The 11,530-nt window shown below is 45.1% G+C and overlaps 1 protein-coding gene across 1 annotated transcript; it reads right to left on the bottom strand.

Moving 5' to 3' along the window:
- Positions 1–1,928: 1,928 nt before the first annotated feature.
- Positions 1,929–11,058, bottom strand: LOC117551893 (transmembrane protein 269-like). Its single transcript, XM_034224977.1, is given in 4 exon segments — positions 1,929–4,005; positions 4,007–4,035; positions 10,392–10,592; positions 10,784–11,058. Coding segments are annotated over 4 exon segments (468 nt in total). The 5' UTR covers positions 10,941–11,058; the 3' UTR covers positions 1,929–3,924.
- Between the last annotated feature and the right edge of the window lie 472 nt (positions 11,059–11,530).

The following is an 11,530-nucleotide window of genomic DNA, read 5'->3' as shown; positions in this document are numbered from 1 at the left end:
AGGAAGTTCTGATGAAACACATCCCTCACTCTCTCCAGATACGACCTGAGGAAGTTCTGCTGAAACACATCCCTCACTCTCTCCTGATACGACCTGAGGAAGTTCTGCTGAAACACATCCCTCACTCTCTCCAGATACGACCTGAGGAAGTTCTGATGAAACACATCCCTCACTCTCTCCAGATACGACCTGAGGAAGTTCTGATGAAACACATCCCTCACTCTCTCCTGATACGACCTGAGGAAGTTCTGATGAAACACATCCCTCACTCTCTCCAGATACGACCTGAGAAGTTCTGATGAAAAATCCAGATCATCTGAGGAAGTTCTGATGAAACACATCCCTCACTCTCTCCAGATACGACCTGAGGAAGTTCTGATGAAACACATCCCTCACTCTCTCCAGATACGACCTGAGGAAGTTCTGATGAAACACATCCCTCACTCTCTCCAGATACGACCTGAGGAAGTTCTGATGAAACACATCCCTCACTCTCTCCAGATACGACCTGAGGAAGTTCTGCTGAACACATCCCTCACTCTCTCCATGATTACGACCTGAGGAAGTTCTGATGAAACACATCCCTCACTCTCTCCAGATACGACCTGAGGAAGTTCTGCTGAAACACATCCCTCACTCTCTCCAGATACGACCTGAGGAAGTTCTGATGAAACACATCCCTCACTCTCTCCAGATACGACCTGAGGAAGTTCTGATGAAAACACATCCCTCACTCTCTCCTGATACGACCTGAGGAAGTTCTGATGAAACACATCCCTCACTCTCTCTCAGATACGACCTGAGGAAGTTCTGCTGAAACACATCCCTCACTCTCTCCTAGATACGACCTGAGGAAGTTCTGATGAAACACATCCCTCACTCTCTCCAGATACGACCTGAGGAAGTTCTGCTGAAACACATCCCTCACTCTCTCCTGATACGACCTGAGGAGTTCTGATGAAACACATCCCTCACTCTCTCCAGATACGACCTGAGGAAGTTCTGCTGAAACACATCCCTCACTCTCTCCAGATACGACCTGAGGAAGTTCTGCTGAAACACATCCCTCACTCTCTCCTGATACGACCTGAGGAAGTTCTGCTGAAAACACAATCCCTCACTCTCTCCAGATACGACCTGAGGAAGTTCTGCTGAAACACATCCCTCACTCTCTCCAGATACGACCAGAGGAAGTTCTGCTGAAACACATCCCTCACTCTCTCCTGATACGACCTGATGAAGTTCTGATGAAACACATCCCTCACTCTCTCCTGATACGACCTGAGGAAGTTCTGATGAAAACACATCCCTCACTCTCTCCAGATACGACCTGAGGAAGTTCTGATGAAACACATCCCTCACTCTCTCCAGATACGACCTGAGGAAGTTCTGATGAAACACATCCCTCACTCTCTCCAGATACGACCTGAGGAAGTTCTGATGAAAAACATCCCTCACTCTCTCCTGATACAACCTGAGGAAGTTCTGATGAAACACATCCCTCACTCTCTCCTGATACAACCTGAGGAAGTTCTGATGAAACACATCCCTCACTCTCTCCAGATACGACCTGAGGAAGTTCTGCTGAAACACATCCCTCTCTCTCTCCTGATACGACCTGAGGAAGTTCTGCTGAAACACATCCCTCACTCTCTCCTGATACGACCTGAGGAAGTTCTGCTGAAACACATCCCTCACTCTCTCCAGATACGACCTGAGGAAGTTCTACTGAAACACATCCCTCACTCTCTCCTGATACGGCTCAGGAGTCAGTGGACCGCTCGGTGAGGAGGTTCAGACTTGAGGAGCCGGTCCACACCAACGCCATGTGTTATTTTATATGTGTTCCCTGTCCTCTGGTCACCTGAGGATGTTTTAAATGTGCTATATAAATACATAACGATTGTAGAATTAAAAACACTGAAAGCGTCATTTCATTTCCTCTTTATTGTCAAAAAAATGTACAGACAGTGAAAGTAAAAGCACAGATTTCATTTTTCATAAAGACCTTTTTTTTTTTCATCATGATGGGGCAAAGTAGAGTTGCTGAACGTGTGCAGCGCTCAGCATGCAAACACCTCACAGTCTGAAACCAAAACACCCACACAGGAAAGCTGAATGTCCCGGAGAGGAACGTGTCTTTGAACGCCTCTCCGGGTACTAAAAGTTAGACAGGAACCACGGCAACATCAGAACCAGAGGAGGCGTGTTCTTCACATCAGAAAAACTCCAGCTCATTGAGTTTAAAATGAGCTCGTCTTGTTCTGATGTTGCTTTCAAATCAGTGAACTTAAAGAGGCCCAATTCTGTTCCTTTAAAGGGTTGATATTAGTGTCTCCGTGCTTTAATGCTCAATGTATGTTTCTCATACTGCCTGTTCTCACCCCGTCTGAAACCAGAGCTGGGTTGTGATTCATCAACCACTTAGAGATGTCCCGCCCCCTAACCCTAGCACGTACAATGTGTTGGAGGAAAAAGTTATACTTTAGGATTTTAACAACGTCACATTTTGAGATTTCCTGAAAAAAATAACAAAAAAATTCTAACATTTTCAGAAAAAAAGCCAGAGCCCAGTCCGCTCTGATTGGTTAGCTGGCTGGCTTTGTTGTGATTGGTCAACCAGCTTAGAGATGTCCCGCGCCCTCAGCCTATCAATGTGTCGGAGCGCTATAGTGATGTCACTATGCTCTGGAAGTGTGTAGGAGAGAAACTACAGGAAGCCCCCCCTCAAAAAGCAGAATATAGGGCCTCTTTAAACGGTGATCCACCCCTTGATTAAAAGCTTTAAATACAGTCGTGGGTATACGGTGTGATCTCCACACGTGTCACACAGGATTTAGAGCGGCACAAACACACACACGGTGAAACGCAGTCTACAAAACAAGTCCCTCAGACTGAATACTGGCCGAGTTAAAGAGCGACGACACGCTGACGCTCTGCGCGATTTACAGCTGCGTGTCGTCGCTCTTTAATAACAAATCCACACTGGAGAGCCGGCCGAATGCTGCGGCTGCTTCAAGGGTTTAGAGTCCAGTGTGGAGTCGCCTTTAAACTGCAACGCCTCCTAAAACAGAGGCACGCAAAGACCAAACTAAATCTAAACATTATTTCTTGGACAGAGCCACAACTTGATAAAAACCATAAAGAAGAAGTCAGTGGATTTTCAATTAAAAATAAAGTAAAACCTGCTAACTCTAATAACGAGACACGTGTTTTCAGTCACTGGATTTGAAACCAGTGCACCAACTGGGAAAGGTGGATCTTTTTTAAAAAGGAGACAAACATCCTGACCTGAATGCTATGACACCTCAAACCCTGATGCATTCAAAGACAGTCCGTGAACGCAGGACTGCTCATTAGACCGCATTATGCCATCCACAGAAAACAATAGCCAGATATTTTAATCGTGTAACTGTTTGCATGAAAAGACGTCTAAAGAAGCTGCTTCCAGCCTCTCAGATATGAAGCTTGTCTGATTTATTGTATTTAAAGTGATATCTTTTGTCTTAAGGACTGATTTCAGGACATTTTAAAGCCCGACCTGGAGAAAATAACCGGCAGATAAATGGATATATAGATAGAGTTGCGTCCCTACTAGTCGTAGTGCTGTCTGTTAAAGATAAACCAGGAAAAGGAATCGGATTTATATTCATAATAAAAAGGCCTGACCTACATACCGTAGCACTGGAACAGTTACTCATTAACACAAGATCATAGTCCTGCGTCATTTCACAATTAAACATTTTATAAACCAAATTAGAGGCAGACATTATAAATGTGTGCGTTTGAAATAATTTCTTCTTTTATCCTGTGTTTAGCAGCAGGCGTGTAGCTCCTCTTCGTCCTCGTCTTCACCCGGACGGCCCGAGGGTAACCTACAGAATTCGGGTTTTTTTTTTTTTTGTGGACAAAGCCAGACCCGTTTTACACCTTGTTGCTCCAGAGGGATGTTGGAAACAAAATGTAGGAGACTGACCACAACAGGTAGTACACACATGCGGGGGGGGAAGGAAGAGCAGAACACCATGGCGACTCCTGGAAATAAAAAAAATATAGAATTTGTGAGAAGAGGATAAGCAATTAAAAAAAACACATTAAAACTCAAGAGCTACGGTAACCTACGGAGGCCGACAGGTGCTAACAGGTGCTAACGTGCTACAACCTCTTCCATCACGAGAAGCAGCTTCAGACAGGATGCAGATACAAAACCCAAAGGTTCCACACATCTTAACACATGCAGCGTTTAGAGAACATTCAGCAACTTGAGGAGACATGGCAGCGTGTGCGTCACTCTTTAGTGTCCCCTGGTCTCCAGCTGTGTGCGTCACTCTTTAGTGTCCCCTGGTCTCCAGCTGTGTGCGTCACTCTTTAGTGTCCCCTGGTCTCCAGCTGTGTGCGTCACTCTTTAGTGTCCCCTGGTCTCCAGCTGTGTGCGTCACTCTTTAGTGTCCCCTGGTCTCCAGCTGTGTGCGTCACTCTTTAGTGTCCCCTGGTCTCCCAGCTGTGTGCGTCACTCTTTAGTGTCCCCTGGTCTCCAGCTGTGTGCATCACTCTTTAGTGTCCCCTGGTCTCCCAGCTGTGTGCGTCACTCTTTAGTGTCCCCTGGTCTCCCAGCTGTGTGCGTCACTCTTTAGTGTCCCCTGGTCTCCAGCTGTGTGCGTCACTCTTTAGTGTCCCCTGGTCTCCCAGCTGTGTGCCTCACTCTTTAGTGTCCTCTGGTCTCCCAGCTGTGTGCGTCACTCTTTAGTGTCCCCTGGTCTCCAGCTGTGTGCGTCACTCTTTAGTGTCCCCTGGTCTCCAGCTGTGTGCGTCACTCTTTAGTGTCCCCTGGTCTCCCAGCTGTGTGTGTCACTCTTTAGTGTCCCCTGGTCTCCAGCTGTGTGCGTCACTCTTTAGTGTCCCCTGGTCTCCCAGCTGTGTGCGTCACTCTTTAGTGTCCCCTGGTCTCCAGCTGTGTGCGTCACTCTTTAGTGTCCCCTGGTCTCCCAGCTGTGTGCGTCACTCTTTAGTGTCCCCTGGTCTCCAGCTGTGTGTGTCACTCTTTAGTGTCCCCTGGTCTCCCAGCTGTGTGCGTCACTCTTTAGTGTCCCCTGTTCTCCCAGCTGTGTGCGTCACTCTTTAGTGTCCCCTGGTCTCCAGCTGTGTGCGTCACTCTTTAGTGTCCCCTGGTCTCCCAGCTGTGTGCGTCACTCTTTAGTGTCCCCTGGTCTCCAGCTGTGTGTGTCACTCTTTAGTGTCCCCTGGTCTCCCAGCTGTGTGCGCGTCACTCTTTAGTGTCCCCTGTTCTCCCAGCTGTGTGCGTCACTCTTTAGTGTCCCCTGGTCTACAGCTGTGTGTGTCACTCTTTAGTGTCCCCTGGTCTCCAGCTGTGTGCGTCACTCTTTAGTGTCCCCCGGGCTCTCAGCTGTGCGCGTCACTCTTTAGTGTCCCCTGGTCTCCCAGCTGTGTGCATCACTCTTTAGTGTCCCCTGGTCTCCAGCTGTGTGTGTCACTCTTTAGTGTCCCCTGGTCTCCCAGCTGTGTGCGTTACTCTTTAGTGTCCCCTGGTCTCCCAGCTGTGTGCGTCACTCTTTAGTGTCCCCTGGTCTCCCAGCTGTGTGCGTCACTCTTTAGTGTCCCCTGGTCTCCCAGCTGTGTGCGTCACTCTTTAGTGTCCCCTGGTCTCCAGCTGTGTGCGTCACTCTTTAGTGTCCCCTGTTCTCCCAGCTGTGTGCGTCACTCTTTAGTGTCCCCTGGTCTCCAGCTGTGTGAGTCACTCTTTAGTGTCCCCTGGTCTCCAGCTGTGTGCGTCACTCTTTAGTGTCCCCTGGTCTCCAGCTGTGTGCGTCACTCTTTAGTGTCCCCTGGTCTTTTAGTAAACGCTGCCATGTCTCCTCAAGCTGCTGAATGTTCTCTAAACGCTGCATGTGTTGTTGTGAAGATGTTTCTTCATGTGGAACCTTTGGGTTTTGTCTCTGCATCCTTTCTGAAGATGCAGCACTTTTCTTCTGATGAAAGTATGTAGGATTGTTGAAACTTATTTGCACCTGTCGGCTTCCGTAGTTATTATGGAATAATCTGCCGATTATTTTCTAGACCAGTAATTCCCAAACTCTTGTTTACTTGCTTACGGTCTACCAACTCGACCCAAACTGTCATCAACTTGAATCCAAAAAAATCTTTTTATTTCAGACAACAGTTGTTTATCACATATACACATCACATTACAATGATGTAAACATAAGCTGTTCAATATTTCAGAACTTAAATTTGGTTGGACTTGACTTTGGCGTGAATTAGCATCGTTAGCGTTAGCTTGACAAGACTGTATTCGGACTCCTTAGTTGGACAATTAAAATTTAAAAAAGCTAAAGGGTCCAAAAAACAGTTTCCAAGTGAAAACGCCGGGCCGACGGGTCAAAGTCAGACGAACATTTAGCTGCTGAAGACGAGTTGCCATTGGCAGCTGAGCCGCGCCACTTCTAGCAAGAAAATGAATCGACACCAACATCAACCTGGGGTTTAGAGAGATTTGGTTTTTGTACATACTGTAAAAAGTTTGGGAACCTCTGTTCTAGATGAAAATAATCATCGTCAGAAAAAATAGAAAAAGTCCATGCTGATATCTTTAAAATATGGGTCTTTAACAGGGGGTCCGTAACCCCTGATGGGCGCTCTGAGTACACAAACTACTGTTTTCAATGAAAATTTAAATAAGTCTGAAAATACATTATACAGTAACATGTATACAACATATTATTATTGAGAATAAATCGGCCTATTCGGAAAAAACAAACAAAAAAAACAACATTTATTTTACACAACATAATAAAAGTCTAACGGTTAGTTATGAATCCAAGCAAAGCTAGCTCACCTGCGCTAAATCAGGGTATAACAACTATTCATATCAGCCAACTAATCAGCTGTGGCAACGTTTTAATATTTACTTAGCTTCATATTGTTTGCACCATACAAATATTTACATCTCCACTTTCTTGTGGTGTCCCTCAGGGCTCAGTTCTTGGTCCATTCTTGTTCATTATTCAAATTCTCCTTCTTACATATTTATTTAAGGAATGTAAACAAAAAGCAGATCTTATGATAAGAATGTATGCACCTTTGTGTTAAAACGCTTCTGACTGTAAGACACCGAGTTTTAGAACAATGCAAAATGGGAAATATGGAGTTAAAGGGGCCCTATTCTGCCTATTCATAATACTATGTAGTGTCTCTACTTTAAAGAGTCCTCTCCTGCTGATGTTCAGGTGTATATCAGTATGTAATGTCTCTACTTTAAAGAGTCCTCTCCTGCTGATGTTCAGGTGTATATCAGTATGTAGTGTCTCTACTTTAAAGAGTCCTCTCCTGCTGATGTTCAGGTGTATATCAGTATGTAGTGTCTCTACTTTAAAGAGTCCTCTCCTGCTGATGTTCAGGTGTATATCAGTATGTAGTGTCTCTACTTTAAAGAGTCCTCTCCTGCTGATGTTCAGGTGTATATCAGTATGTAGTGTCTCTACTTTAAAGAGTCCTCTCCTGCTGATGTTCAGGTGTATATCAGTATGTAGTGTCTCTACTTTAAAGAGTCCTCTCCTGCTGATGTTCCGGTGTATATCAGTATGTAGTGTCTCTACTTTAAAGAGTCCTCTCCTGCTGATGTTCAGGTGTATATCAGTGTGTAGTGCCTCTACTTTAAAGAGTCCTCTCCTGCTGATGTTCAGGTGATGTTCAGGTGTATATCAGTGTGTAGTGCCTCTACTTTAAAGAGTCCTCTCCTGCTGATGTTCAGGTGTATATCAGTATGTAGTGTCTCTACTTTAAAGAGTCCTCTCCTGCTGATGTTCAGGTGTATATCAGTATGTAGTGTCTCTACTTTAAAGAGTCCTCTCCTGCTGATGTTCAGGTGTATATCAGTGTGTAGTGCCTCTACTTTAAAGAGTCCTCTCCTGCTGATGTTCAGGTGTATATCAGTGTGTAGTGCCTCTACTTTAAAGAGTCCTCTCCTGCTGATGTTCAGGTGTATATCAGTGTGTAGTGCCTCTACTTTAAAGAGTCCTCTCCTGCTGATGTTCAGGTGTATATCAGTATGTAGTGTCTCTACTTTAAAGAGTCCTCTCCTGCTGATGTTCAGGTGTATATCAGTATGTAGTGTCTCTACTTTAAAGAGTCCTCTCCTGCTGATGTTCAGGTGTATATCAGTATGTAGTGTCTCTACTTTAAAGAGTCCTCTCCTGCTGATGTTCAGGTGTATATCAGTGTGTAGTGCCTCTACTTTAAAGAGTCCTCTCCTGCTGATGTTCAGGTGTATATCAGTGTGTAGTGCCTCTACTTTAAAGAGTCCTCTCCTGCTGATGTTCAGGTGTATATCAGTGTGTAGTGTCTCTACTTTAAAGAGTCCTCTCCTGCTGATGTTCAGGTGTATATCAGTATGTAGTGTCTCTACTTTAAAGAGTCCTCTCTTTAAAAGTGTTGTTGAAGGCCTAGTTTAATATGAAACTCAAGCTACCGATCCGACTACATTTCACTGCTGATTTAAATTCAGTCCGACAGTTTGTTTCTATTTGCAGTTTAAGGTCTCCCCTCTTAAATGTTTTGGATATGTAATACATCAATATGGCTACAATTTCCACTTGTATGCTGACGATATGCAACTCTATATATGCACATCAGCTCTCTGACACCCGTGGGTAACTATGTTAATGCTCAGATTACCTGCAATTACCTTACACTTAATCTCGTTACATTTGAGGTTATCCTCCGTGCTGCCACAGCCAAACTTTGCCAACATTCACTTCTAAATCTGTCCATGGTTTCATTATCGAGGTCAGAAATGTAGGAGTAACTTAAGACTTCTCTCAGGGTCTGAATAACTCTTTTTTACATTTCCCAGTGCTTCGTAATGTTTTAATTAAGGACATATTTGTATCTGTACATATTATTAAATCACAGTTTGTCATTATTATAACGCTCTTTTCTTTTTACTTTTGCATTTTACTAAAGCTAAAGGTAGCTAATGTTGGGCTATAAAGGAACTACAGCACGGTCACGTGACTTCACGTCACCACCGCTAAGCTAAAGGAGGCTAATGTTGGGCTATAAAGGAACTACAGCACGGTCACATGACTTCACGTCACCACCGCTAAGCTAAAGGAGGCTAATGTTGGGCTATAAAGGAACTACAGCACGGTCACATGACTTCACGTCACCACCGCTAAGCTAAAGGAGGATAATGTTGGGCTATAAAGGCACTACAGCACGGTCACATGACTTCACGTCACCACCGCTAAGCTAAAGGAGGCTAATGTTGGGCTATAAAGGCACTACAGCACGGTCACATGACTTCACGTCACCACCGCTAAGCTAAAGGTGGCTAATGTTGGGCTATAAAGGAACTACAGTACGGTCACATGACTTCACGTCAACACCGCTAAGCTAAAGGAGGCTAATGTTGGGCTATAAAGGAACTACAGCACGGTCACATGACTTCACGTCACCACCGCTAAGCTAAGGAGGCTAATGTTGGGCTATAAAGGAACTACAACACGGTCACATGACTTCACGTCACCACCGCTAAGCTAAAGGAGGCTAATGTTGGGCTATAGAGGAACTACAGCACGGTCACATGACTTCACGTCACCACCGCTAAGCTAAAGGTGGCTAATGTTGGGCTATAAAGGAACTACAGCACGGTCATGTGACTTCACGTCACCACCGCTAAGCTAAAGGTGGCTAATGTTGGGCTATAAAGGAACTACAGCACGGTCATGTGACTTCACGTCACCACCGCTAAGCTAAAGGAGGCTAATGTTGGGCTATAAAGGAACTACAACACGGTCACATGACTTCACGTCACCACCGCTAAGCTAAAGGAGGCTAATGTTGGGCTATAGAGGAACTACAGCACGGTCACATGACTTCACGTCACCACCGCTAAGCTAAAGGAGGCTAATGTTGGGCTATAAAGGAACTACAGCACAGTCACATGACTTCACGTCACCACCGCTAAGCTAAAGGTGGCTAATGTTGGGCTATAAAGGAACTACAGCACGGTCACATGACTTCACGTCACCACCGCTAAGCTAAAGGTGGGTAATGTTGGGCTATAAAGGAACTACAGCACGGTCATGTGACTTCACGTCACCACCGCTAAGCTAAAGGTGGCTAATGTTGGGCTATAAAGGAACTACAGCACAGTCATGTGACTTCACGTCACCACCGCTAAGCTAAAGGAGGCTAATGTTGGGCTATAAAGGAACTACAACACGGTCACATGACTTCACGTCACCACCGCTAAGCTAAAGGAGGCTAACGTTGCTTCATCTTGTGTTAACCACCTTATTTTCCTCGACGCTACCATAAGTGGAAAGAAATGAAAGTGAGATGAGTGAAAAGGTGTGTGAGATGGTCTTTACCTCCAGCGTACACTGCCTTCTTCCAGGCCTGGGACTCGAGCACGCGGTCGTGAGGGTAGAAGCTCTGGCTGATCATGAAGAGGATCATGGCCACAGCGATGATGCGCAGCATCGGGAGGTTCCCCCCCGACAGCAGGGAGGCGCTGGCCAGGATCCCAGAGGAGTAGATGCAGGGGAGACCACGGTACATGAAGGGGACTCCTGTGGGAATAACAACACAAAACTACACTTAGACATGTTCATATTGAACAGCATGCATATTAAAACCGCCAGAAGAGTCTGTTAGGTTCAGAAAGTAACAGCACTTTAACACAGCTTTTAAAACCAGTATTTTTAAACATGAGTATCTGTACTTCTACTAGAGTTAAGGATGTGTTTAGTGTAACTCTCACCACTGGTGTAGAAACAGAGGCGGACGAACACTGAAAGCACGTAGCAGACACACAGGATGTTGTCCATCAGGTCTGTGGTCCTCAGCAGTAGAGAGGTGGCGATGCCGAACGTCGTGAAGTCGGCAAAATCATCCAGCTTTGCACCTGAACGCAACATAGACAAATGCGACAGTGTTAGATATAAACAATTCCAGAAATGTGTTTCATCCCACAGGCTATAAGACTGTTCAACACCTGAACTCTTGAAAGAACATCCATAACATTCATCTGTTTGCATCTTGTAAATTATTTATATTTACTTGCACTATTTTATCTGTGTTATTGTGTTGCACTGTGGGAGGAGCCTGTGACCTCAGAATTTCATTGACATAACTACACTGTACACATGACAATAAAAGCCTTGAATCTTGAACCTTAGTCACACATTGCATTGTGAATAACAGGATTTATTAAAGCTCCCATTGATGCCACAGCTTCCAGCTTTGCACCTGAACGCAGCACGGAAAAAAATGAGACCGTTTTTTCAGTCTTGTTTTCTGAGCATTGTTGAATGTGTTGGAGGTGGAGGAGTTGGGTACGTTTGGGGACATTTCCTCACATAGATAACATCTGTTGGACACACTAGGTTAGTGGATTGTTACTTTGTCCCATTCTTAGTAGTTCAGATAGTGAGGGTTGGTTTCAAAGGATAGATTCAGAGATAGGCCTCGTTTTGTTATATTTGTTTCTATGGTTTGGCACAATCTC

Source organism: Gymnodraco acuticeps, unplaced genomic scaffold (assembly GCF_902827175.1).
Source record: "Gymnodraco acuticeps unplaced genomic scaffold, fGymAcu1.1, whole genome shotgun sequence".
NCBI classification, from domain to species: domain Eukaryota; kingdom Metazoa; phylum Chordata; class Actinopteri; order Perciformes; family Bathydraconidae; genus Gymnodraco; species Gymnodraco acuticeps.
This window is presented reverse-complemented; position numbering and strand designations above follow the sequence as displayed.